The sequence below is a fragment of the Cantharellus anzutake genome, assembly GCF_015039405.1.
Source record: "Cantharellus anzutake strain C23 chromosome Unknown EI90scaffold_18, whole genome shotgun sequence".
Taxonomy (NCBI): domain Eukaryota; kingdom Fungi; phylum Basidiomycota; class Agaricomycetes; order Cantharellales; family Hydnaceae; genus Cantharellus; species Cantharellus anzutake.
The window spans coordinates 718421-743689 of NW_024066968.1; the positions used below are offsets into that span (position 1 = coordinate 718421).

At 48.5% G+C, this 25269-nt stretch overlaps 10 protein-coding genes and 1 non-coding gene across 11 annotated transcripts; 3 read left to right on the forward strand and 8 right to left on the reverse strand.

The window, feature by feature from the left end:
• Window positions 1-1209: 1209 nt before the first annotated feature.
• EI90DRAFT_2888821 (uncharacterized protein) lies at window positions 1210-1551 on the reverse strand (the record flags this gene model as incomplete). The annotated part of the gene is made up of 2 exons (XM_039053980.1): window positions 1210-1373; window positions 1518-1551. Coding segments are annotated over 2 exons (198 nt in total), but the record flags the coding sequence as incomplete, so codon positions are not given.
• EI90DRAFT_t118 lies at window positions 1416-1489 on the reverse strand. The gene has a single exon. It is a non-coding gene; the product is annotated as a tRNA-Ala (tRNA).
• A 1533-nt stretch (window positions 1552-3084) lies between the features above and the next one.
• On the reverse strand, window positions 3085-5871 carry EI90DRAFT_3288736 (uncharacterized protein; the record flags this gene model as incomplete). The annotated part of the gene is made up of 5 exons (XM_039067121.1): window positions 5182-5871; window positions 5035-5113; window positions 4202-4821; window positions 3585-4120; window positions 3085-3549 (listed from the first exon to the last, which is right to left on the reverse strand). The coding sequence occupies exons 1-5, from the start codon at window positions 5459-5461 to the stop codon at window positions 3085-3087; spliced, it is 1980 nt and encodes a 659-aa protein (XP_038917275.1). The 5' UTR covers window positions 5462-5871.
• Window positions 5872-6038: 167 nt separating this feature from the next.
• EI90DRAFT_3053072 (uncharacterized protein) lies at window positions 6039-6886 on the reverse strand (the record flags this gene model as incomplete). The annotated part of the gene is given in 3 exon segments (XM_039059998.1): window positions 6039-6270; window positions 6277-6601; window positions 6684-6886. Coding segments are annotated over 2 exon segments (528 nt in total), but the record flags the coding sequence as incomplete, so codon positions are not given.
• A 1784-nt stretch (window positions 6887-8670) lies between these two features.
• On the reverse strand, window positions 8671-9205 carry EI90DRAFT_3053084 (uncharacterized protein). The gene has a single exon (XM_039059999.1). The coding sequence runs from the start codon at window positions 8832-8834 to the stop codon at window positions 8676-8678; it is 159 nt and encodes a 52-aa protein (XP_038917277.1). The 5' UTR covers window positions 8835-9205; the 3' UTR covers window positions 8671-8675.
• Window positions 9206-10269: 1064 nt separating this feature from the next.
• EI90DRAFT_631335 (concanavalin A-like lectin/glucanase domain-containing protein) lies at window positions 10270-12513 on the forward strand. Its single transcript, XM_039067876.1, has 15 exons — window positions 10270-10353; window positions 10442-10651; window positions 10719-10767; window positions 10828-10835; window positions 10892-10989; window positions 11050-11147; window positions 11197-11204; window positions 11263-11284; window positions 11338-11386; window positions 11439-11518; window positions 11575-11639; window positions 11709-11760; window positions 11821-12046; window positions 12165-12367; window positions 12421-12513. Exons 2-14 carry the CDS (start codon window positions 10542-10544, stop codon window positions 12323-12325), a joined length of 1026 nt encoding a protein of 341 aa, XP_038917278.1. The 5' UTR covers window positions 10270-10353; window positions 10442-10541; the 3' UTR covers window positions 12326-12367; window positions 12421-12513.
• A 1190-nt stretch (window positions 12514-13703) lies between these two features.
• EI90DRAFT_3122196 (serine palmitoyltransferase 2) lies at window positions 13704-15918 on the forward strand (the record flags this gene model as incomplete). The annotated part of the gene is made up of 3 exons (XM_039063469.1): window positions 13704-14282; window positions 14363-15046; window positions 15103-15918. The coding sequence occupies 3 exons, from the start codon at window positions 13704-13706 to the stop codon at window positions 15916-15918; spliced, it is 2079 nt and encodes a 692-aa protein (XP_038917279.1).
• A 681-nt stretch (window positions 15919-16599) lies between these two features.
• Window positions 16600-19149, reverse strand: EI90DRAFT_3185646 (WD40-repeat-containing domain protein; the record flags this gene model as incomplete). The annotated part of the gene is made up of 8 exons (XM_039066379.1): window positions 16600-17206; window positions 17261-17418; window positions 17472-17854; window positions 17910-18326; window positions 18381-18422; window positions 18480-18544; window positions 18591-18964; window positions 19040-19149. The coding sequence occupies 8 exons, from the start codon at window positions 19147-19149 to the stop codon at window positions 16848-16850; spliced, it is 1908 nt and encodes a 635-aa protein (XP_038917280.1). The 3' UTR covers window positions 16600-16847.
• Window positions 19150-21144: 1995 nt separating this feature from the next.
• On the reverse strand, window positions 21145-21913 carry EI90DRAFT_632153 (uncharacterized protein). Its single transcript, XM_039067878.1, has 2 exons — window positions 21886-21913; window positions 21145-21816 (listed from the first exon to the last, which is right to left on the reverse strand). Exon 2 carries the CDS (start codon window positions 21736-21738, stop codon window positions 21244-21246), a length of 495 nt encoding a protein of 164 aa, XP_038917281.1. The 5' UTR covers window positions 21739-21816; window positions 21886-21913; the 3' UTR covers window positions 21145-21243.
• A 631-nt stretch (window positions 21914-22544) lies between these two features.
• EI90DRAFT_3280489 (dihydrodipicolinate synthetase) lies at window positions 22545-24078 on the reverse strand. Its single transcript, XM_039066765.1, has 5 exons — window positions 23722-24078; window positions 23441-23647; window positions 23131-23376; window positions 22917-23075; window positions 22545-22865 (listed from the first exon to the last, which is right to left on the reverse strand). The coding sequence occupies exons 1-5, from the start codon at window positions 23929-23931 to the stop codon at window positions 22722-22724; spliced, it is 966 nt and encodes a 321-aa protein (XP_038917282.1). The 5' UTR covers window positions 23932-24078; the 3' UTR covers window positions 22545-22721.
• On the forward strand, window positions 24025-24930 carry EI90DRAFT_632255 (uncharacterized protein). Its single transcript, XM_039067879.1, has 3 exons — window positions 24025-24259; window positions 24316-24372; window positions 24428-24930. Exons 1-3 carry the CDS (start codon window positions 24137-24139, stop codon window positions 24884-24886), a joined length of 639 nt encoding a protein of 212 aa, XP_038917283.1. The 5' UTR covers window positions 24025-24136; the 3' UTR covers window positions 24887-24930.
• Window positions 24931-25269: the final 339 nt, after the last annotated feature.

Genomic DNA, 25269 nt, shown 5'->3' on the forward strand with positions numbered 1-25269 from the left:
CAGGAAGGTTGGTGTGGCTTTGGGGGAGTCGGCCAGGTGCAGGGGAGCCTAGGGGCAAGTGTCAGGGCACACACCCTGACTAGCCCGGACCCGGACCCGCATCCGGACCCACATGCATGCTCCGCCCCGCGCGCCGCATGCTCCGGGCCCGGTTCCCACTTCTCATGTGACTTCCGGGTATCCCCGGAAGTTTTTGCCATATTGGGCCACTGTGGGAAAGTGAGAAGTTAACCTTCTTCTCACTTTCTTACCCACAGTAGGCAAGTGTATCTTACTTGCCTTTTATCTTATACACTTTCTTACCCACAGTAGTTGTGCCTTGAGACTAGGCTGTTACAGACTGGGCTGTGGGCTACAGAGAGAGGGGTCATGGGGACCCGGGGTCTGTCCCCTGACAGCAAGCGGGGGAGTGAGCAGGGAGTCCTCAGGGAGGATAGGGCTGAGGTTGGGGCTCGCGTAGCGGGAATGGGCTCAGGCAGCATCGGGACGGTGTCAGGGACTCATCCAGGGTCAAGGGGGCCCGGGTGTAGCGTCCAGGACTGAGAGCCTGGCGGGGGGCGGATCGGGCATGCGTACTGACAGGCCCGATGTGGGACAGTGGTCCCTGGCCACTTAGACTGAAGTGGAAAGTTGTTATTATCATTAAAGGAGAGATATTGTACTACTTACCTGAAGTGGAAAGTTGAGAAGAAGGCTACTTCTTCGGTTCCCACTTCAGGTTCGCTTATATACATGTGGCTTGGATCACATGACGGGTGCCATGTCACCCTCACACACAGCCGTAACCACCTGGGTATCTCCATGGGAGATCCTGAGGGCATCCGGTGCAGGCGCGCGTGCTGGGCACAGTGGGAAGTCGCCCGAGGTGCCCGGGCCAGGTACATGGTGGGCATGCTGCAGATGGGTCAATGGTACATTGATACAGAGAAAGTCGTCCATGTAGAATAAAGAGAGAATAAAGAAGAAGTAAGATAAGGAGAAACTGAGGAGGGAAGGATGAGGGGGAAAGAAGGGAAAGGGGGAGGAGGTAAGGAAGGGTGGACCAGTGGGGTACCGGGTCAGGTTGGGCCAGGTGGAGCCGGGTCAGGCAGGTGTGCCCTGACAGACGGGTGGCTAACAGGCCGGAATGCACAGTCATGACAGAATGCCTCTACAATATCAAGTGAGAGCAAGTTTGGTGATTGTGGTGCACACATACCGGTCAGCACACATTTGCTCAAGCTCATCAGACTTGTGGATCGACATGTTGTCCATAATCAGAACAGACCAAGGGAGAGGGAATGGGTTCATGCGTGGGAAAATAGAACAGATGAAGTCATTGAATGTGGCTGTTGTGTATGCTCCCTCCTGAATATTTGTGTGGAGTATTCCTTCTGTTGGAATTTGCACGTGGTCTTTTAGGGAAACCTAAAAGTTGGACATACTGGGAATCGAACTCCAGTCTTCTGGATCGCGAACTCAGCATGCGCAGCCATTACATCATATGCCCTGTTAGGCTGAGGTGGTTATTTCAACACCTTCAACACTGAGAGCAGGGAGTATAGAGTACCTGAGAAAGGGATGTTAGGATTGAAGCACAGATTTGGCACATGTTACATACTTAGTCCCTCAGACAAAGAAGTCCCGGTGATGCGCTCAGTCACCAGATGGTGCCCAGCCATGTGAGCGTGAAGAAGTGTTACGATTGCAACCAGTTTCATCGACAAAAACAAGCTGATCCACTTGATAGTGCCGACCCATATACTGCCTAAATGCAGCACAGAGTTCTTCATTGCGTTCAAAAGCCGGCTTTTGCAACTATCACAAGGAATAAATTCTTCAGAGTGTTGAATAAAATGTGAAATATCCACCTTTTTGTATGTAAAACCTCGCTGCTTCAGGCCGGTCCAGATCGTACTCTGGCATACAGAGACACAATTGTATCTCTCTAATATATGTTGTAGTTCATGGAGATATAGATCTGGCTTGAGCTCAAGATGACCTTGTATCAGCTATTTGGGAGATTCAGTGAAATCAACAGATGGCTGTGATTTATCGTGCTCACATCCAAATCCCAGTTGTTGAGTTTGCGAGTACCCCCACAGTTGCCAGCTTTCTCAAAAGGAATTCCTTGCCTATGAGCTGAGATAACCCGGTGAACCGTGCGCTCACTGAGTTGGGCAGCCTGTGCAACCTCTTTGGTAGAGAGGGTTTGGGACATCAGGACAATGAGGCGCTTCATCTCTGGAGAGGTGTGTTTGGTCATGAGATGATGCGTGGAGGAGAGCCAAGCAGTATGTTTAGTGCTGCAGTCATCATCAATGAGGGCGGCATATTCATCATCAACGGGGAACAGAGAATGGCAGTGCAGCGCTAACGTACTATATTGCAATACAAACCTAACTGTATTGAAAATAAAAAATCCCCGAAATTTGATCATTTTTGAGCTGATTTCTGACAAACATATTGATATCCCATTCACTTGGAAATTGACAGATTCCCTCAAAAACGCAGTAAACGCAGTGTATTGGTATAGATCAATCCATGACAGGAATGAAATCGAAAAAATACATATATACAGGATTGGGAACCGCTGGCAACAAGCCTAGAGGGAGAAACGATTCCCCATTACGATTTTTCGAACCGATCAGAAGATCGTCGTCGTCGTACGGAAATTTGAATAATATGTAAAGCATACAAAGGAATCCAGGGGGGATAATAACTTCTGTTAACGAGAAGCAGACAGGGGTAACAGGGGCAGCAAGGTGTGTATGTGTGAGAAAGAGATATATCAATCCCTCCCATGCAAAGATGGGGCGCGTTATAGCAGGGGAACAGGAGCAAAGTTGAGTCATAGGTTTGTAAGAGTGAATGAGTGTGAGGATGCAAGTGAGTGGGCGTGTGAGGTAAATGGAATGAATTAAAAAATTAAATGATGGGTTGAAGACGGATCGTCGAAAAGACAAATGACAGTGGCAGAGGGGAGAATAAGCACGGAGGGTAGCTGGAAAATTAACGAGTCAGAAAAAAATAACATTAGGACCCAGTGGGAGAGCACGGTAACAGAAGGGGTGGGGCACCCCTGACTCGTTAGGGGAGCAGACCCTAACGCTTTTCAGGAATCACGATCAACGCGATCGCAAACAAAACCGCAAAGACGCAAGCCCAAGCGCTACTCCTCATCACGCAAGTCCAAATCGCTCTTTGCACGATCGGACTAACGATTTTCGTCACAGGCGCAAAGACCTGAACCACCTGTCTCGTAACGAAAGACCTTCGTTTCGTCGTTCGAATCGATGACAAGCGCTTCTTCGAGCCGAGGGCGTGAACCTGAGGTGAGTTGGCATTGAAGCTAAAGCCCAAAGAAGACGTCGGGCGATGGGAGGCCTTCTTCCGACGGGAGAAGAACGAGAAGGATGAGGACGAAGTACGAGAACTTCTTTCGACGACGGGTTGACCTGTACTGTTGGGGGAAGTTGGAACGAGAGAATCAAAGTCGAAAAAGGCGGCGTTCATGGCTACCGAAGTGGGAGAAAGAGCGATGATTTGGGGTTGATGATGATGATGATGCTGTCCAGTTTTGGAATCAGGAGTCAAGTAATCACCGTTCGAAACGCGGGTATGTGAATTGAGTGATTGGAGAGGGGGAGGAACGGAGATGGAGCGGGAGGACCCTTTCTCGCCATGATGTTAGATTTCAAATCATCCGACTCTTCTTCATCTTCACCCTTCAGTTCCACGATTCCATCCTCTAGACCTTCCATGTAAGCAGAATTGATGCTCTGCATAGAAGGTTGACTCGCAAAGTTGAGTACGTGCCGTGTAGGTGAAGAAGACACTGGTGGACTGAGCGTATCCATCTGAGCCTCAACATCGACTTTGTAACCTTCTTTCGTATCGTCCTCTTCATGAACACCCTGGCATCCAAAGTCTTCCTCCTGAATAGTTGGTTGAGATGTAGGAGGAGGATACGTCAACTTTGAACGCGGACTAGTAGGATCCGTAGATCCATCCTTGGAATTGGTGACGGTCGTCGTGGTCGTCTTGCTGATGAGAGGACCAGGAGCAATAGACGGCATGTCCAACTCGTAGCCGTGCAACTGTCGATAATCACCCCAGAAATAGATGATCATACAAATCCCTACCAATCAAAGTACCAAAAGAAAAAAGATCACGTCAATACTGTGCCCGAGAAAGAAAAAAAAAAGAATGGAAGACGTACTCGCATAAGAACAAAGCATAACGACGATCCCTTGCCAAAAGAACGGCAGCCCCAACAACCTCCACCACCTGCTTCTCAGCAAGACTCTTCCGCCAATCATCACGAATCCCAATATAGTTGGGATCAATCCCATGGCGATCGTCCCCAATGCCAAACCCGTACAATACACGCTCCGAGGCGCATCCGCGTTCCCCATCGACTGCTGCACGAATTTAGACAAACTCACGCTCAACATCGCCTCGACAGCTTTTTTGGATGCATGGAAAGCCGAAGGTGGAGGTGGAGGCGCTTGAGATCCCACACGTGTGTTAGGAGTGGAACCGAACATTGCTGCGGAAGTGACCTTGGTGGGAGAAGTGACAGTGATGGCAGCAGCATTGGCAGAGGCAGAGGTTGGAGACGGCGGCGGGGTGGTGGCTGAACCTGAGGATGTAGTTGAATTCGCGAGCGAGATGGCTGCAATTTCCTTGACAATGTGGGAAGGTAGATTCAGCTCCAGTGAACCATTGGGCACAAAGAACGATGCTTTCGCTCGAAGGAACGTGAACCAGAGTTGAGAAGATGAGGCGTTCCCACTGTTGTAATGGTTGGTGTATTCTTGGAGCCATTGGAGGAAGTAGCTATCGAACAGTTAATTTAAAAAAAATTTTTCCAGATGCAATTTTTTTTTTTGACCATCAAAATCAGTGATCACAGCGGTGAGAACGAAGACAAACACCGAGACGGAGCAAGAACAGATCCGTGAAGGCGATGTCAATTCAATTGAACAAGAAAAAAAAATATCAGGGTCAGAGCCAGGAATCATAACACCAAAACGAAACGTTTCAACTCACAGATTCTCAACCGAAAGCTCGCGAAACATCAGCCATTCCTCAAAATCCTTCAATCCCAACGGAGGCTGATGCTTTCCAGCTGTAGAACGACATGCCGGTTAAATTTCATCTGATGATCACGTAGAAGACATAAAAACTGGTGCCCACCTAAGATATCCTCGAGTCTAATCTCATAAGCAGGCTTCAACGAGAACGATCCCACCGTCGCAAGCAAAGGTACACCCGGTTCAGGAGGTGAAAAGAGTCGTTTTGGGAAATTTGAAAACGCGCTCAAAGAATAGCGATAGGTCTTTGGTTTCGTCCAGGAACGCCAACCGATGGAACCGTTAGTAGAACCAACGGCGGTGGCAGTCGAGGAAATGAACGTGGATGATTGGGAGTGAGCACCAGGGGAAGGAGGGCGATTGAGCGCGTATGTGGAAGACATTTGTGGAATGAGATTGGTTGAGACTAGAAGAAGGAGAGTTGGACGGGTAGGCTATGCTAAGGGGAAAAGAGTGATGATTCCGACGAAGGGAGGGAAGAGGGAAAGGAATGAAAAAGAGAAGAGCATTGGGCAGAATTTATACATGAGGAGGGGAGCGTAAACCGAGTCTAGTCTTCCAGGGTTGGATTACTGAATTTTCCCAGGGAGATTCGACGACATTAGATTTAGAGATTTTTAGCCGACAATCCCTTACATAGAGGAAGCGCATCTCTCTCGCAGAAGTAGAAGAAAAAACGGAAGCAATCCCTGGAGCGATAGAGAAAATTCCTGAAAAGTCATTTGATGCCATAATTTCCCATTATCATTATGTAGGACCAATCGTGGCAGCAATGATACCAACAATGGGATAGTACTACATGTAGTACTACAAGCCCACACGGAGTTTTCCCCCCGTAATTGGTTTTCAATATTGGAAATCAGTTGCGAGTAATTTTCTTTGAGGTGTGTGTGGTCATATCGGAGTTGGCCGAATTTCATTCATTCAGTTATTGCTATCTGACAGAAATCTCACAATATAGCGGTAGCGAGAACTGGCGTTTGAGAAGCAAACGTTACTTACTCCTGTGTAGCTGTCCAACGAAGCCGCCTCAAACTTTAGCAGCAAGCATTCCGTGTGGTGCTTGTGCGCATCAAGCAATTATTTGCCATGCCGTTGACCCTCGGCAGTGCGTTCATAAAGCGATTCCTCGACCGGCCAATGAGAAGCAACAATCGACTAATGACTTTGGGGTACCCTCGTGTCGAATCACACGTTACTACTGTACTGATATATATGATATGTGTAGCCCCCTTTTTATGTGCTCTGTGTCTTGTTCACTTCGCAATGCTACGGAACTCCACATGTAGCGCAACTTCCGTTTATTATGACTTTGTCTGACATCTTTCCTACAACTACTTATACCGCAGTTATTTGCCAATATTGTCCCCTCTTCCATCTCCCTCGTGTCTCCGCTGAACATCACGCAATCAAGCCCTCGGATATCAGCCGATTGTTTTTTTCTTGGAGTCACCCCTTCTGTGCAAGATCCTACCCACAATCCCGGAAGAATGGGGTCTTTGTACCCCCTCCATCTCCTTTTACTGTAAGCTTAACTTATTTAGGGCCATCATTGCGAACCCCAGCAATACGCGTGGTGGATGACAGTTACCATACATGCACAACAAAAGATCTCCCACGTCCTTTGTGAGCTTGCTTCTTGGATCATCACCTCGCGCGCTCCCCACATGGCCCCACATGGCCCCGGGATTGATACGAGACGTCAACATCAATAGAAAGATCACCTCAGGCTTCGAATTCGGGATCGACGTCGCGCAACGTAGGACAAGACAAGCGCAACCTGCAGTTGCACTCATGCGTGCCCACTCCTCACAGACGGTGATGCACACATGTGTACAAGTGCTGGAACGCGTTCACAGTCGAGCGGTACATTACTGAAGGCGTTTGTCACCCGACCCGATCCGTAGAGATATATCGCACAAGCGTATATAGATAACTACACTCAGGGTTTTCATTGTGGAAACCCTGTTCCTGCGAAGAACTAGCGGTGTTCCCTTTGCCGATTTAACCAAGTCCCCTGGAATTTGCAATACATTCAATCTCGTATCACTCTATCTCTGACAAAGATTGAGTTTATGAACAGAGGGAGAGCACGGACCCCGCACACGCTAAGAATGTTTGTCTTCACTCATGCATTTGAGCCAGTTTCGCGCCTCCAAGTGGGCAAGTTCTGAATCCAGGAGGAATAGTAGACCACAACAGGCATGAACCAAACGCGTAGAGCCCCAGAACAGAATATGCAATTACGCAATATCTGAACGGCAGATCAACTTCTATGACCCACTAAGCTGCATTGGGAAAGACGGACCGTGCGCTCTGAGAGGCAAGCTAGGGGTGGAATGATAGTGAGAAAGCACAGCTCTATCATATGAGGCATGTTGTGCTCCCCCCAACGGTACTTACTATTTCGTTGCGCATTGGTGAGGGATCCCATGAGCTGCGTATCTTGCCCTAGACCCTCCCACAGCCGCTATCATGTCAAAATCAGCGGTAGCGAGGTAATGCATGTTGTTGAATTAGATCTGGAGCGTCACTTGCGGTAATGCAACCGGCGGGTGGATGCGAGAGGTTGTACATAGGTCTCACCAAGTTTCTAGGCCTAGTCCCGCTGTAACATTTAGAGGATTGCAAAACCCCAAATCACTTGTATGTGTCCTCTGGCCGATACGACCGTTCTGCCCCATGGAGAAAGCTCTCTGACATGGTATATATGTCTTGCAATATCAATGATCTCCAGGAACGTTCGGGCATATTGCATGGCCGATAATGAAGGCTTAGGGAGTGTGTGTATGAGGTGAGAAGTGCCTGGAGACGTCTAATGGAGCCAAGCTAAGGGAGATTTGCAATGCTCGTTTGAACGAAGAGAATGAGGGATGTGTGATTGCGCAAGGCAAGAAGGGGCATGGCAACGTGAAAGTACAATCGCGAACGGGAAAAATTGAGGCTGCACAATTACATTTGTCATGTCAGGGTTGGGGGTCCAGAACTCATACTCGAAGAGGATCTCGTGGCGCTCGGCTGTTATTTTGACTTTGCGAATCTATATACGTAATCACGCTGATGCAACGAATCTACTCCAAAGCATGTGATCTTTTGTATTGGACACGGAACGTGACTTGTAAGTATCGGAAGCAGAATTGCATCAGCGTGATTATGCACAAAAAAGTAAATTGCGTGTCGTTGCGCGCACGTCCACGAGCTCCCTCAGTCTGGGTTGGGGTCCATGGGGTTTGGTGGGGATGCCAGCAGTTACTCTGCCCAAAAGTGACTCCCGGCAACTAGCCTCACACCTGGTTTGATAATGTGACACAATCTTTTTCCAGGATCCCAGCCTCTACTATAAAGGAACCCTTCGTGGCTTTCGCTCGGTAGTGTTTGCCTGAAGGGTTTTGTAGGTAGGAGCTGTGCTCCAGGTGTTTGATGTGGGACTCCAGGGAAGTGCTTTTACGCACGATCCGGCATTTCCTAGTGTGGCCGGGGGCTCACGGGGCTCACGCTTGCGGATCGTTGAGGAGCTTCAGTGAATATGTGCTTCTTTCATATGTATGTACTGGTTTCATTGTTTTCTTCTTCTTCTATTACTCTGTGACAGTGGAGCTAGTTTCCAGATTTGCCACGGTTCCTTCTAGGATTAGGTAGGGTCTTTTGGAAGGCGTGAGGCCCTCGAGCTAGCTTCGAGCTCAGGGCCGTGTTGGGGTTGTACTGCATCATATTTTCTGTTTTATTACATTCGTGGCATGGACCTCTTATGCTCATATCTTGGGATTTGTTTCAGTAGTTCTCCGATTTTTATGTCGTTTTTCCATATGAAGTTTCTTTCGTTTATCTGGATGCATGTTTCTCTTCATGTTTTTTCAGGATGGAAGTCCACATATATTCCTCCGCTTGTTGGTTGGCCATTTCTCAATGCTTTTAGGGCGGCTCCATTTGTCAAGTTTGGTTTGGTCGCTGCGCGCGCGTTCATTACTCCTAGTTCTCTTTCTGGTTACTCTGGCTTGTGGGGGATATTGCTCGGAGGTTAGTTTTCCCGCTTCTTCATTCACTCTGATACCCGAGCGTCCTTTCAGCCACCTCGAGTTGATCTGCATCTCAGTGCGTTGTACTACTATTTCTTCGGCGTTTTTTTTTTCGTGGCATAATCTTTGTCTTCGATCTCTTTTAGGTTTGTGCATATGTAGGGTATTGATGCACCATTCTGAGTCTGACTTACTTAATATGTTGGCGCGCATTAGATCGATAGTGTAGTCTTCGCCGCACGGTAGGATCGCCATCGATCATTTTCCCTATATTGTTTGATTGGTGGACGTTCGGGTCCACGGGCTCGCCGGTGTTTCTCGGGTGGTTTGGTTTGAACCATATATGTATGCCAAAGCTTGCTTTAGCGGTGTTTTCTCCATTATCTTTGGCATGCGCCGTTCCGTGGACGCCGTGTTATCTTGTGAGGGTTTCTTTGGTAGGAGGGATGAGTCAGTTGTGTCGTGTTCTTGTTTCTGTTGGGTCCGAAGATTCTAAAGTCGGCATGCAGGTCCCTAATTGTTGTCGTGGTCGACGCTTACATGTGTAAGTTATATGTGGAAATAACTAGGCAACGTCGATTGAAATAAATAAGATGTGTACAGGAACTATGTAGCATCTACATGGTACTCCCAGGGCCCACATGGAACAAACACCTGTTCAGTACACTGCACGGAAGCTAAGATTCAAACCATGGAAACAAGCTATGTAGTTAATCATGTTACGCCAATATTCACAAAATGCGCGGAAAGCCCGGGCTGTTGCATGATCAGTAAGTACATTGATCCGCCCAAATAAGTGCCCTGCCTTGAATTCATTCAAAATGTGTAGCGCGGGAGACATTTTGGGTACGATGCGCCTTGGAGCCAGTCCGCATACCACATCATTCGCCATACGAACAAATTCCCTTGTCATCGGCGACGAGAACTGGACGTAAATCGATAGAGCCCCCTCACCAGGTCAGAATGGCTCCATCGCAATCGTCATACATCAGTCAACACGTGGGCTCACAAACAGGACCGAATTTAACGTGAGTCGGAGGGGGGTGCAAATGGTTGTCACCGCTCGGCGTACTGAGGCAATTTGACACGCGTTGGGGGGGAAATAGGATGCAGAGACCATGATAAGGAGGGCTGCTTTGGGAAATGAAAACATCGACGCTCAAGAGCGCATGTTGAGGGTTTTCAAATAAGAAGCAGCACCTTTCCATGCGTCGTGAGCAAGTCGAGGCTCGGATTACATAATCGTGGGAGGATGGAAGGCACGTTGTATACATGTGTTTGTTCAAGGGCTTGGGAGAGCCCATTCTCTCCTGAAGCTATCATCCTAATCCCCACCTGCTTTCACAGCACTCACTCTGAAATCTCTGGCTCCTTTGACGATTTTCACCTTCTCGTTGCCTTTCCACTTTGAGCTGCGATTCCCACGACCTTCTCATAGAATTGCGATATGAGTGTTCTGTCATTTGCCGCCGTCTTACTCGTTGGATTCGCGCTTGGGTTTGTACAAGCTCAAACAAAGACTTACTCCATTGCAAATAACTACACTGGCTCCGTTTTGTACGTCTTGTGCTAATTGTCAACAACAACAAATGTTATATAATATCTCCATTTCCTTTTCTTCAAGTTTCGAAGGTTGGGACTACGCTCAAGGAGGTGACACGAAGAATCTAGGGGTGCGTTATAGCCTTTTTTCTCGGTCAAAATAAGGATTACTAAGCCACCTTCCACGCCAGAGTGTTTTGTAAGAGGAATCTACTTGCAACGCCTTGTGAAACAATATTGACGTCATCCGCACAGATATCAGGGCGCTGCGGACGCGAAGGCTCAGAATCTAACGTATATAAATAATGTTGGAAATGCAATAATCAAGATCGACAATACTACAGCGAACAATTGTAAGTGCCAAGTCGCTTCAAGTTGTTTTATGAGTGGAAATTGAGGAGTGTGGGTCACAGCGACCACATATGGTAGAGCTAGCGTGCAAATCTCTACCCAAGCTGCTGTCAACCAAGGAAGTCTTATATTATTCCAAGCGAGACATATACCGTATGGGGTGAGTGAGATCTTCATTTTAATTGAAAAGCTACTGACGGACGTGATAGTGCTCAGTGTAGGTTCTTTTGTGTGCCTCGACAAGTTGATGTTTCCTTACCGTCATTTTGCGAAAGGTGGCCTGGTTTCCGGACTCTAGTGAGCTGCAATTATTATCGTGCTCGTTCCTTTCTCTGATAAGAAACGCCCAGGGAGCCAACGGCACCAATTGGCCTCAGTATGGCGAAATGGACATTATTGGTGAGTTTCGAAATTGCTTCCGAAGAAGCATTTGATGATTGGATAACCGAAGAGGAGGTCAACTTGGCCACCTTCAATCAGTATTCATACACACGACGCAAGGATGCACCCATCCTTACACTGCGACAGGTGGTGAGACAGGGACGATAGGACAGACTGATTGTTGGAATGCGACCAACTTCAACCAGGGATGCATTATAGTCGAAAATAAACCCAACAATTTTGGTCAAGGGTTCGCACAAAATGGAGGCGGGTTCGTAATTGGACACGTGTACAAAAACAGCGAAACTTGACCGCTTTTTTTTTTTCCTCCGCTTACTAGTGCATATGCTGTCTTATGGAACGATGATGGAATCAAGTTTTGGTTCTTCCCGGTCTGGCTTCCAAGCGATTATCGTAATCTCTCGTCCTGACTCCCGATTGTCATATATCAGCGATCCGGCATCCCGTCGGACTTTACATCAACGTCACCGAATCCGGCAAACTGGGGACCACCCAGCGCGTTCTACCCGCAGTCGACCTGTAACACGACCAAATTTTTTGGGCCCCAATCGCTCATGTTGGACCTAGATATCTGCGGTCGTTATGCTGGGGCTCCAGGGATTTTTAATTCTGGAAATTTGTGTCAGGGCCTATGCACGAACTTTGTCCAAAATCCGCGTAACTACGACCAAGCGTATTTCGAGATCGAGTTTCTGAGCGTGTTTGTAGAGTCAGTTTTTGATTCGCACTTTTCATGATTTATGAACGAACGTCTAATGATTTCCCTGTTTCTTAGGAGCCAAAGCAATGGGACAATCACTCCGCCTATTCCAAGCCCTACTCAGTCAAATTCTGCGCCTACGAGTGCGACCTCGTCTGTGCACAAAGGCAATGCTTATCGCCGCTCAGCACCGATCGTTTTCACGACATCATCGATTTGGGTATCTGTTCTTGTAGGGTTTATGTTGTGTATTATGTCGACAGATGCGTACATCACTGGTAAGTGATGCTTCCGTTGGACGAAATGGCGCATTCACATCCGCATTTGTCAGAGACGACCGGTCAGGTGTTGATGATGCCAGACCTCCAATAGTGTGATTGTGACATGAGATTACAGTGCCATCACATCCACAACCATAGAACGTGGCTATTAATTTTTAAACGATTTGGGAATAAGGCTGGAACCTACATGGGCTATGGACCTTTCAACACTACGCGGGAACGATACCAGACATAGACGCGGGTACTTTTTGTTCTTCATAGTCCCTATTGCGTATGATTTAGCGATACTTTTCTTCCTGAGTTATCGATAATCCATACCAATTACTTTTTTCTTGGTTGAGAATACAAAGTGTGGGCCTGCAATCAGAAAGTGTGTCGATCCGGGATGGGTGTCCCAACATCCAGGCCCGAACCTCGGATCCCCTCGGTTTAGAAAATGTCCTGAAATACATTCAAGTAACAGTGTCTCTCTTGTCAACCCGTGGGAACAATTATCTAAGTTTTCGCACGCCTTGTAGACTCCCGAACAGTGGACGTTCATGCCTCCTCAGCTGTAGGTTTTGCGCGGTATCCAAACTATATGGTGGTTGAATGCACACTGAGTACCAGAACCCCGAAGAACGCCGCGTTCAATTCTGACACGTCTCAGCCTTCGCATGATTCTGTACCACAGATCGAATCAAATGCAGTGCATCACTCTTCTGACAGGCCACTCCTTTGCGTCCACCCTCGCAACCCTCAAGTGGCGGAAGCACAATGCCCTATTTATGAATCCAAATTCACGCCTAAAATTTGAAAATACAATATCAAATAGTTTTTGTCTCGGAGGGCGTCATGCCCGTGTAAGTCATGACTCATGATTACCTAACTTATGCGGCAACTTCGCTTACCTAAATTGCCTATCCTGAAACGCCGGAACGGTCTTGCAAACTATGTATTCGGTTGGTTGGCATCACAGAAGCTAGGACGTTTTACCAAATTGAGCGTATTTTGAGCAAAAGCCAATGCTTAGTATGTCAATCGATTACATCAAAATAGCAGCCCAATTTCTTTCCAAAGCGGGCCAGACGAAGGGTACTCTAATAACAAATCTCAACGTTTCCATATACATCGTGGTACCCTTGCTGAAGTCCTACGGGGACTAGGACCAATGCTTCGATTTACCCACCCCCTCAGTGGCTAAACACACATGCAATGAGGACAACAAGCAACCGGTGTGCCAGAAGCGGTGCGTGAGAACGGCTTATCGGCAACTTGCGTAAAAACCAATTCGGTTTGAGGTGCCAGGCTTTGCGCGCAGACACTTTTCCCATTGTCATTCACGGCGTGCAGCATGCCCTCTCCGATGCAATCGCCTGTTTCGCACAACAAAAAGTCGTCCATATCTTCCTTAAAGGGGAAGACGGCCGCCGCATATTTGTCTGCACTTGCCGAGGCTGATGCCAAGTCCCGGGCTCGTCTCCAGCAGCAACAGCAGAATGCGCAATTGCCCACCCCCACGCCAACTCCAGCAATGTCCCTCTCCTTTCTGTCCGCGTCTTCGGATAAATCATCAGCATCAACGAGGTCATCCCAGTATGATACTTCAACCAACCAGACTTCACTTATTGATGAGGACGAACTGATTAACGATAAATCTGGTCTTATCATGCCCATTGAGCCCCCTACCTCAGCCCAGGTGTTCAAGACTGTACATGCGGAATTCGGTCATTGCGACAATGAAGCATATAGACACACTTCATCACATCCTGCTGGCGTCCCACTTCCCAATGTGGAACACCAAGACCCCCCGTATTATATCCTTCTCTCAACATACATTAGTTATTTGTTCTTAATTTGCCTGGGTCACCTTCGCGATTTCTTTGGTAAACGCTTCCGTTCGCATGCTTATGCGCACTTGATGCCTCACAATGTGCGTGATCAAGCTTGACATCATTCTGACCGCATTCCTATTTCTAATTCTAACCAACCCACTATCCTCCAAATGCACAGGGTTACGCAGCCCTCAACTCGGACTTTGACTCGTTCTATACTCGCCGTCTGAAAGCCAGAATGGATGACTGTTTTTCCCGGCCAGTCACTGGTGTCCCTGGTCGAACGATCGCTCTCATTGACCGCGCCTCAGATGATTTCAACCTCACCTTTCAATCCACCGGCACCCTCACTCGCGCTTTAAACGTGTCCTCATACAATTATCTTGGGTTTGCACAGGCCACTGGTGGGTGTGCGGACGCAGTGGAGACCTCCATTCACAAATACGGCATGTCGGCCACAGGGAGTCGCCTTGAAGTGGGGACTTTGGATTTGCACATTCAGGCCGAAGCACTCGTGGCGAGGTTTGTAGGCCAGGAAGCGGCAACCATCAACTCGATGGGCTTCGCGACCAACTCGACGACTTTGCCAGCTATTGCAGGCAAAGGGTCTTTGATCATCTCTGATGAGCACAATCACGCTTCGATCAGGTTCGGTGTGCGCATCAGCGGAGCGTCCGTTCGCACGTTCAAGCATAATGATATACGCGACCTCGAGAATTTATTGCGAGAGGTGATTAGCCAAGGCCAGCCTAGAACCCATCGGCCATGGAAGAAAATTCTTGTGGTTGTCGAGGGCCTTTACAGTATGGAGGGAACCATGGCGAACTTGCCTGCTCTGATTGAATTGAAACGCAAATACAAGGTATGATTTGTGATGGCATAGCCTTGACTGACACCGACTTACGGATCTTTTTTCAGTTCTACCTATATGTTGATGAGGCCCACTCCATTGGGGCTCTGGGTTCACATGGACGCGGAGTCTGCGACTATTTTGGCATTGATCCCAAAAATGTCGATATCCTTATGGGCACGTTTACCAAGTCCTTCGGCGCAGCCGGGGGCTACATTTCAGGCTCCAAAGCTCTCATTGACTGTGTTCGCGCTCGCATTCATGCATCTTCCTACGCTGAGGCCATGTCACCGGCCGTCTTGACTCAGATCATATCTAGCATGGGTTCCATTATGGGCATTGCGTCTTCCAATTCCCCATCCGTTTCATTACCAACTGGTGACGGGCTACCTATCAGCGAGGTCGAAGACCCCTTCGCCTACACAGGTCCCTCACCCCCTTCACTTGTTCCTGCATGGCTGAATCTCCCCCAAGAAATGCGTGACGGATCCGAAGGTCGTGAACGTCTCCGCCGCCTCGCTTTCAACGTCCGGTATCTTTCTCGTGGCCTCAAGAAACTAGGATTTATCACCTACGGGCACGAAGATTCCCCTATCATCCCCATGCTTCTTTTCAATCCCGGCAAGATGTGCGTTTTCAGCAGAATGATGTTGGAGCGCAAAACTCCTATCGTCGTTGTGGTGGTGGCGTACCCTGCCACCGAGCTCGTCACCAGTCGAGTGAGGTTTTGTCTCAGTGCTAGTCATGTGAAGACGGACGTAGACGAACTGCTCCGCGCGTGTGACGAGATTGGCGATTTGTTGGATTTGAAGCAAGCCCCCGGGGAGAGATGGTCTGTGGATGACGTTATTGATAATGCGCTGGCGCTTGTCAAGGGATACTAAGGGGCTAAAGGGGAGGGGGGTTTGTGGACATGAGGGTCTCGTTTATAGATTCGTTGGAAGTGGGAAATCCACTCACCACTTCTCGAGGGTATTCATGACCCTCCGGATGCAGGCACCTACTCCGTGGTGGGGGGTGTGGCGCTCTAAACCCTTGGCAACCCCGACAGGAAATTCCCTCCTTCTGGCCCATGCATCGACCAACTTTTTTCCATAATGTTTTCCATTACGACCATTCTAGTAATTTATTGCGAACAAAGCCGACTTTACTTGCGTTGTCTTGTTGTTCCTGGCCTAACATTGGGATGGTCCAGACTACAGACCTAATTCGCATCGTACCCATTTTTTTTTTCCAACTCCTTTCTCGCTACGAGTCATATGTTATCGGACATACATTTTTTTTTGTTCCCAGTCAAACTTATTTCTTTTTTACTTGAGGTGCAGCGTTGTGAACACGAGGGACGTGGGAGAGATTTGTGCATTTTTTTTTAGAGAACCAGTTTATGGGCAAGTACGTATCTTATTTCATTGACTGATTTTTTTTTCGTCTCTCTGGTTCCCCTCCACGTTCACGTCATTCGAGCACCTATTCACTATTCACACTTTACTTTTGTTGCACATTGATTAGTAGTAGCTCTATCACATTTTTGGACATGGGTTTGTTGATCATGATCATGATGCATTGGAAGCTTTGCAATACTTGCGAATTGACAAACACATCGTTATGTTTTAATTGCCGTTGAGGCAGTGGAAATGTCGAATAATTATATCCACTCGTCCAACTTAACCACCGTTTGCATTAGAGAGATTACTAATAAGTCCTCCGCAAGCCTAAAACACACAGAATGCGATGTCATATGTATCAACTATATGCTATGATGAGTTGGTGACCTCCGCAGATAACGCAAAAGCTGCCCCAGCCTGCATCCGTATTATCTATTCTCATCGCTGGTTCTCTTCCTGATTGTATTCAGAATGAACACGTAGGAGGCATTCTTCACCGTCTCGCCTTCCTTTGTCTGCTTCATGGTCATCCACCGTCCAAGTCGTGGCTCCTGACCAACACCCGCAACGAGGAGTATATCCGAGCCAGGTTGTGGGCGTTCCCCCGCTGCCCAGGGGACGACGTCATTCAAAGAATTCTCGATAGGTGGACGCAGTATTTGCAGCGAGTTTATGAATCCGGGTACATGCACGTTCCGTAAAGGACTGAAGGAGCGGTACATCGGAGCGGAGCCAGATGTCGTGAAAGGCTCTAGTTTCCATATTCTTATCACGGAATCCCAAGACCCTGCGATGAACCATGTCATACAAAAAAAAATCAGATAGATGATGGGGTGCTTACCAGAAGCGAAGAGTTCGGAATACGGAAGGGCTCCGAGCGCTGTGATACATCTAGGGTTGCGCAAAGTGGGGATATTGGATATCGCCTCTTCAAATCCATGAGCTTGTGGCCACGTGAAAAGCGGCCGTTTTTTTGTTGTTAACCATAACACTATCGCTCTTTGTGGAATGAGCAAATGAACTGAGATGGAATTGTAACAAATGCTACTTACCCACTATCACCCCCACTAAGGAAGAGGGTATTATCAAGCATTGCAACACATTCGACTCGGCCTTCGAGAAATCCTTTCGGCGCTTCTTGTTTCTCATTCATAAACTCAAAATCGTGTTCAATCACACGCCGAACCTTGCTCTCGCGACCGCCGTGGAAGACGAGCTGGGTCTGATCAGCGATCTTCCAGTAGCGCACCGTCTTGTCCATCCCTCCAGCACTGACTGCGAGTTCAGATGCTAGGGTGTCGAGAGACGAAATGCAATCCTGGTGGCCGAAGAGTGTCTCTACATAGGCTGGCGATGGGGATATGGAGAAAACCTTGATTGTGCGATCATATGAACTCGTGTAAAGAGTATGGGTTGAATTGCGGAACTTGACATCCTACATAATCAAGTCTTAACACTTATGCAGGATGGAAAAGGGAGGTAATACGCACTGAGACTATATTACGATGATCACTGATATTGCGGATGTGAACGTCATTCTCAACATCCCACACACCCACAGTCCCATCCTTCCCTGCACTGGCCAGGTACTTCCCATCAGAGCTTAAAGCCAGCGAAAGCACCTCATTCGTGTGCCCCGTCGCACCCGAGGTTGTAGACCCCTTCTTCTTTCCCTTCTTTCGCGCTGTCTGGGAATCGTTACCAAGGGGCCTTACTTTTGGAAACTTTTTTATGCAAGTGGGAGAAGAAGCTCGAATATCCCATTTTATGATGGAGCCTTCTTTGCCAGAGGTGTATAAGTATTTGGCATCTTCGGATACTACTGCTGAAGTGACAGTGAAGCGGTGCCCTCGAGTGATTAGGACTGGTGGATCGAGACATTGAGATGAGGAGGAGGGCTCTGGGATCTGTGGACCAACTCACTGAGTGTGTTGCTAAAACAGATGGAGGATGGCACATACCGAGTTTCCGACAAACCAAGAAATTCTCCCCGAATGCCTTAACTATCCACGACAGTCATTGAAACTTACACTGGATAGATAGCACCTTGATACACGTACAGCTTCCTGATTTAACCGCGAAGCAATTAGTTCTTTGTCGATTTCGCCAGCATCAACTTCGCCAGCTGCAAACAGTTCAGCCTTAATCAATAAAGAATATTTAAGACTCACCAAGAGACTCCTTGACTGACTCCAAATACAGCTGGGCAAGCCGGAGCCTTTTTTCTGCTGGAGTCTCTAACTCGTCCTCGCCCTCACTCGCAGGGGAATCTCTCCCTGAAACAACCGATACATCGGTAATATTTCCTTCATCCTCTCCTCCGCTTGCAATTTCTTCCGAGTCAGCCTCATCGTTTGGACGCGACCTGGTGGCCCCCCTGCCATTCGGAGTAGTGGAGGGGCCGGGACAGAACGTCTTTTGGTGGAAACAGGTTTTTCTTTTGCAGAAGGACGTTTCCTCTTTCCCGGTTTGGCGAAGAATGTATCCTTTGCCATTCGATAGGCGAGCTTTCAAGGATATATGAAGGGCGCTTTGCAGGAATTTTCTGCAGTGGCTGTGCTCAGGCTCAAGTTTCCCACACTGCTGACCTCATAAATGAACGAGTCTCGTAAGGACATACACAGTTTGCCTCCAGAGATTATCTACGAAGTTTTCGCGCATGGTCTCGCTAACAGCACCGTTTGGCAGAACGTCAAATATCGGGTCGCGATATCCTCTGTCTCCAAACATTGGCGCGCGTTGGCATTTGAGGAACCACGACTATGGTCCAATATCTCTATTAGGCTCCAATGGCCACTGAAGTGGGCGAATGGGACAATCGAACAGCAAGTGGACGACGGACAGGATGCCATGCGAAGCCATGATATTGCTGAGCTACAGCGTGCGTCCGTGTGGATCCACAGGTCGAAAAATGCGCCTTTGGATATCTACCTGATGCTCCAAAATGTACCAAAGGCCGTGCAGAAGCAAGTCAAACAGTTATTGTCTCCTCATCTTCATCGCTGTAAATCCCTACGTCTTCGCCTTCATCAGTATACGAACGATGTCGAGCTGAAGGGGATGTGGTTTCCTCTTCCTGATTCCTTAATTTCCCTCCAAGATCTTGACATTCATCTAGTAATGAAGGATGATCGCGACTCCGGAACTCTTGACCTAGGACCACCTCTCACTTTGCGTCAGCTCCGTTTACGCGCTCCGTGGACTCGTACCCTTCGCGACCAGATCTTCACCTCAACGTTCAAAGTATTGGGCGAGTTGACTCTCAACGACCTAGACTCAGCGTCCACCGTCAACATCCTAAAACATTGCCGTGATGTGAAGCGGGTGGAACTGTGGGGGGAGAGGCCCAATCTGATGTTTCACATGAATCCATCTCTTCGACCGCACTCCGTCTTTCGGCCCTGGTCGTTTCCCGCTATTCATAAGCTTTCGGTCGAGAGTATTCATCAGTCTCATCTCGAAGCAGCGCCAAACCTTAAGCATTTGCGGTTTCGCGAGACCCTCCCCCATATCAAGTGGAGTCCCGAGTCGATTGGTGTCCTTTCAGGGCTTGAAGTACTGGAGGCGGGAACTTTGTTTCAAGTAGTCGATGTTGGAAATGGATGCTTACTCTCGTCTGAAAACCTGGAGGCGATCGGAGTGTTCCCCGGGACATTTATCTTGAAAATGATTTTGAGGTTCTAACCTCCCATGCTATAGCCAAAATCCTCCCACTTTCATGGCTCATTGAACAGGATCTACAAAAAATCCCACCTAATCAACGTTTCCCTAAATCAAGACTGCTTGTGATTGACACCAGTCGGATCCGCCGGTTACTTATTGACGACATCTTCGAGCTCGTGAAGCGCATCGTTCGAACACGTCCCGACCTGATCTTGGTGTTCCACTGCAAGCTCGGATTTTTCAGAGGGACCCTTCAGAAAATTGCCCAACTCATTCCAGGTCGCGTCATTCTCTCTGATGAGCCCGTCGTCATGGAAGAACTCGTCAAGCGCCATGTCCGCTGGGATGATCTTGGGACTTTCCCCGCAGCTGTTCATGAAAGGTTAGGTTTTCGATTCATTTCATGCTCGACCATTTCATCGTCCACAAGCGTTAGGCAAAGAACCCTTTTCTGCCAGACGTCAAGTATCTACACGGGGACCCGCAGAATTGATGGCATTTCTTCAAGCCTTCAGAGGATCGGGGATCTCGCCGGTTAAGGTAGAATGATCAGTAACGGATTGGAGTTGCTTCTGGAAGTCGGAATATCTCCCCAGTGTAAGATAAAATAACTCAGAATGTGATACGTCATGCTCCGGCATAATTGATGTGCGCACAACGATTGTTAAAATACACCATATCAGCGGATGATCCATCGAAGTGGTGAGACTCTGGATCTGCCACGCCACTTCAGATATTAGCGACTGATTTGGTTGAAAGGATGCTGAATGAAAAGGCACATAATCGAACTGACCACTTATCAAACCCACTCAGCATTTGGGCCGACACAATCAAAGCTTGTGGAGCGAACAATAACTACAACATACCCAATCCGAAGACCATTCAGACGAATAGCATCCATATCATAATTCTTCCTGCTGATCCACGCGACATCCCCCCTCTCTGCAACCGCCTTAAAATTTAGCCGTGAATGACCCGGGAAAAAGAAGCAGTGCATCAGCCTCATATTAGAGTCAATACGCGTTAAAGTTATGCATGAACGACAAGGTGGGGGGATGGGATAGGGAAGAGTGTTGAAAGTGACCAGACTGAATCGGCGAGTCAAAGTGCCCCCACTGTTGTCCTGGCTACTATTCCATAGGACTCCGTTTCCAAAGTGACTTATAGTCGTGGAAAGGATGTCATTGAAGGGAGACCATAGCTAACCTGCAATTGAGCAGCAGGGTGTGAGTGGGATGCAGTAATGGATTGAGAAGTGGCGCATTTGGGAGCTAATTTGTGTGTCGCAAGAGCACTGGGAATACCGTAAGACGAAGAGAGGTTGGGGAGGGCTGCCTCATGGCTCTTTGCAGCAGCCCTGCTCGTTGTATCCGTCACGGTGTGCTCTGAAGCGGAAGCATCACTGTCAGCTGAGGGAGAGGTGAAGCGCAAGCGTGAAAAGAAGTTAAATTTCCTCGGACGCGCTGATGATGGTTGACTCCTCGAGCCCTCGCTCGAGGCGTTACGGTTAAATGGACTACCACAAAATCCGATGCCGTACGATTCCTGAAGCGTTGCAAAGGCGGCGGAGTAGTCTTTCGCTTTCAGTATGCCCGCGTCGCTGTGACGGGGAACTAGAGAGACAGTGGAGGAAGCGGTAGAGTTAGAACGCTGCATGCTGCTTTTGGTGAAGTGGCGGTGGCTGCGGTGTGAATGCGCTGGTGGGGGGGAGTGGCAAATTGTTGGGTTCGCTGGCTATTTGTATCCTCCTCCGGAGGCAACCATCAGTGCTAAGCGAGGCAACTGCCAACTCAAAAGACTCACGATATCCTGTCACGAGTAGAGCCGAAGATGTTCTGGATCTAACCCGTTCCTTTGTGGTTGTAGATGTCAGATGGGAAAACCATAACGGTGGCTGGGGCTCATGATGCTGGGTCTCATCGATGACTGTTACCGCCTTACGCCACATCCCCCATCAGGTTATTGATCAACTTTGATATCCATCCTTCTGTGATAGCTGTTAACACTGCACGAATATCTGGAACAACAATTATCATTGGTTCGCCCTCTGCTCGATTTACCAAGACTGCGTGAAGCTCAGTTGACAACGACAGGTGAATTATGTAATCTATATTTTCGGTGCCGAAAATCACGCCGCAGGCGCGGCAATCGAAATGTATTCCCATGCGCAGCGGAAAAAGATGAGTAATATCGTGCTGCAGTGTTGCAAGCACAGCATGCGGTAGTGCCACGTTGCGATACTGTTGCTGCTGACTGCGAGTGTGAGGCGCACCAGCTTACATACTATAGACCTACCTCAATTATTAATGATCGCCCTGACCCCTGGTCTCTATTAAAAGACCGAGAGGGTCGGACTCCTGCGCACCCACTGGCACAGTATCTACCATTAGAGGATTCTGTACACGATAGGCCCGCCCACAGCCGTCGACCTGCATCACACCACGATGGCTCATTAAAGGGGTGGGCAACCCGGCTGGCGCGCAGCTGCGAACTGGTGCAATTAATCCACTGCGTAGTTACACTGTAAACGGTAACTTTATTGCCCCTCCGTACAAAACAGGTTGATGCTATATTTGACATTGCCATTGAACCCATGAATCGACCGGCGACTCAATCGAGTTAAAACATCACTCTCGCTCTTATGCCTCCTGAGCCTCAAGTCGCTGTTCCAGTTCGTATAATGGCGCATATTTTACTTTAAGTGTTGAAATCAGCGCCTCAGATGGTGGAGGCACAGGCCTCCTAGGGACGCCTCCACGCCCAAGGAATAGCTGAGCTGCCGCCTAATCGGGATTGCATCAATGCATCTTGAGAGAGATGTATGAATTATGTACCTTGATAGCTGGGATTCCTCCTGTAAGAAGTGCTCCTTCACCTACGGATAGCATTCCTTGAAGATTTCGTGCTTCCTCGGATTTTCCTTCAAGCCATAAATGATATAGCTTCATGACTGCTCGAGGACAAATGTTCGCTGCTCCTGTGATGACGCCTGACTGCCTGAGGGTAAGTCCCCGGATTAGGGCTAATCGCACAGCATGATGAACTCACAGCACCAACGGCTAGGGCGCCGACCAGGTACTCAGAAGCACCCCCAAGTACAACGAAATCGCTTTGATCTTTCTTCACCTGGTACACGATACGCGCCATCTTCCCCACGTTATGATCTGTTTGCTTAATCCCAACAATATTGGGGTGCTTAGCGAGGGAAACGACTGAATCAGAACTGATTTCTAGTCCACCGGATGCGCTTGGGTATGAGTAGATGATCACTGGAATGGGAGAGTAGTCCGCCACCTAGTGATCACCAATAGATGGGGTATTTATCACGATTGAATAATAGTAGCATAATATCACTCGCCTCCCGATAGAAGCCTTCGTTGGCCTCGGGGGTAATTGAACTAGCGAAGTATCCAGGTGAGAGCACGATAACATAGTCTGCACCAGCATTAGCGGCATCGATCGAGAGCGTAACGGCTTCAAGGGTAGATTGGGCTCCTGCTCCTGCAATAATGAGGAGGCGTTGGAATCCGTTCTCATCGAGGAGCTGCCGGGTAACTTTGATAAGCTATTAAAGCGATCAGCTTCCGAATAGCAACTCAAGCACTCTAGAAGTCCCTGGCATGAATGAAAGCGGTGTACCTCAATCCTTTCCTCTCTATTGATCGCAACGGCCTCGGCCGTACTGCCTTGCAGGAGAAATCCATGTACTCCAGCTCTTGCCATCCACAGAATGTGCCGCTTATGGGTCCCGATGTCCAACGATTGGCCCTGGTCATCCTTGAAAAATGTTAGGGTAGGGACATAAATGCCCTCCCCAAGCACCCCCCTCGGGCGCGTCGTCGAGCTCATGTCCTTAGGTTCCTGAGCTAACAGAGGGAACGATGGCAATAAGTCGATGGCGGCACGAACGGGCCGGTGCCGATTGATCGGAAATGAATGAAATCACGTGGAATCGCCCCTTGACCGCCAAAAGCACAGATCCATATTGTGGCGGTTCTGCTGGCGTTCATCTTAAAAGAGCTCTGCTCTCGATTTAAACTTCTCCACGCCTCCGATGTCTTTGAAGGCTCTTGGGTGCCTACCACCCGTGTTATCAAGGCTGATGACTGTTGGCGAGGATGTCCTCTATCACATCATTCGATTCCTCCATGTCCGTGATGTTGTCCTACTCCAGAGGGTCCGTGAAATGGTTTTGTAGTCATTCCCATCGCGATCGCTGATGGTTGGAACCAGACGAACCGATACATGAACAATTTGACTTCGAGTCGAGCAACATGGTTGAATGCGCTGGTGAGTCATCTGTGCATGACGCCGGTACCGGCTTCCTCACTGGACAGTCCAATAGCGGGATCAGTGTATCGAGAATGACATCCCTCTCTGCACTTACTCTTGGGATGAAATGGACACTTATCAATTAAAACAAGCTACCATTCGGCCATATCTTTTCCTGAAAATGATCGAACAGCCGGAGGGTGTCTTGTGCGAAACAGAAGAAGAGACTCTCGACCTCCATATCCCAGTATCTGATCCTTCGGTCATGTTCGATGATTATGGCGACGAGGACGAATGGCAGGATTACACTATCAATGACCTCAAGGTCATTCCCGGTGGACGTTTCCTTATTACCTGCTGCGAGAAAGGCTATATTCGATGCTGGGACCTCGATAAGCGATCTTCGGATGGGAAATTGCACCATGTCGCATCTATTCACACGGGAGCTATCGCGGAAATAATGATCATACAGCGTTCAGTCGAGTCGGCGTCGAAATTTGTTATCCTTGTTCACCCCCGTCATCCCGAGTGAGTTTTTGTGCATCCATCTCTTCACCCTACCCTGCTAAAGATGAGGTCTTCCCAGAGATGATCATGGAACATGTCCATACAGCGTTCATTCCCTAGACCTCGAGTACGATGATGGTTCGGGGGAGAAGGCGCCACATTTTGAGTGCCTTGCACGTTTCCTAGCTCCTGCCACCTGCGTGGCGTTTGAACTAGAGGGCGACATAGCCATGGTGACATATCACCGTGAATTAGTGTTGTTCAACTGGAAGACCCGTCTCTGGGATCAGGTTTACTTAGAGACGCCAAGACCCTCTATGATGGTATGACAAATTTGCACCTGGTTATTCATAACTAACGATGAATTCCTCAGATAACGCGTTCTTTGGGTTGCCTGAAACAATCACA

What these genes read in the sequence shown, in the direction of transcription:
- EI90DRAFT_3053084 (XM_039059999.1), bottom strand. Translation starts at nt 8,834, where the DNA reads ATGAGCATAAGAGGTCCATGCCACGAATGTAATAAAACAGAAAATATG.
- EI90DRAFT_631335 (XM_039067876.1), top strand. Translation starts at nt 10,542, where the DNA reads ATGAGTGTTCTGTCATTTGCCGCCGTCTTACTCGTTGGATTCGCGCTT. An exon ending in AACTACACTGGCTCCGTTTT is followed by an intron (nt 10,652 to 10,718) that starts GTACGTCTTGTG and finishes CTTTTCTTCAAG; the next exon opens with TTTCGAAGGTTGGGACTACG. An exon ending in GGCCTGGTTTCCGGACTCTA is followed by an intron (nt 11,285 to 11,337) that starts GTGAGCTGCAAT and finishes AGAAACGCCCAG; the next exon opens with GGAGCCAACGGCACCAATTG.
- EI90DRAFT_632153 (XM_039067878.1), bottom strand. Translation starts at nt 21,738, where the DNA reads ATGCAGCGTTCTAACTCTACCGCTTCCTCCACTGTCTCTCTAGTTCCC.
- EI90DRAFT_3280489 (XM_039066765.1), bottom strand. Translation starts at nt 23,931, where the DNA reads ATGAGCTCGACGACGCGCCCGAGGGGGGTGCTTGGGGAGGGCATTTAT. An exon ending in GCGCCCTAGCCGTTGGTGCT is followed by an intron (nt 23,076 to 23,130) that starts GTGAGTTCATCA and finishes ACCCTCAGGCAG; the next exon opens with TCAGGCGTCATCACAGGAGC. An exon ending in GAGGAATCCCAGCTATCAAG is followed by an intron (nt 22,866 to 22,916) that starts GTACATAATTCA and finishes AATCCCGATTAG; the next exon opens with GCGGCAGCTCAGCTATTCCT.
- EI90DRAFT_632255 (XM_039067879.1), top strand. Translation starts at nt 24,137, where the DNA reads ATGTCTTTGAAGGCTCTTGGGTGCCTACCACCCGTGTTATCAAGGCTG. An exon ending in ATGTTGTCCTACTCCAGAGG is followed by an intron (nt 24,260 to 24,315) that starts GTCCGTGAAATG and finishes GGTTGGAACCAG; the next exon opens with ACGAACCGATACATGAACAA. An exon ending in CAACATGGTTGAATGCGCTG is followed by an intron (nt 24,373 to 24,427) that starts GTGAGTCATCTG and finishes ACAGTCCAATAG; the next exon opens with CGGGATCAGTGTATCGAGAA.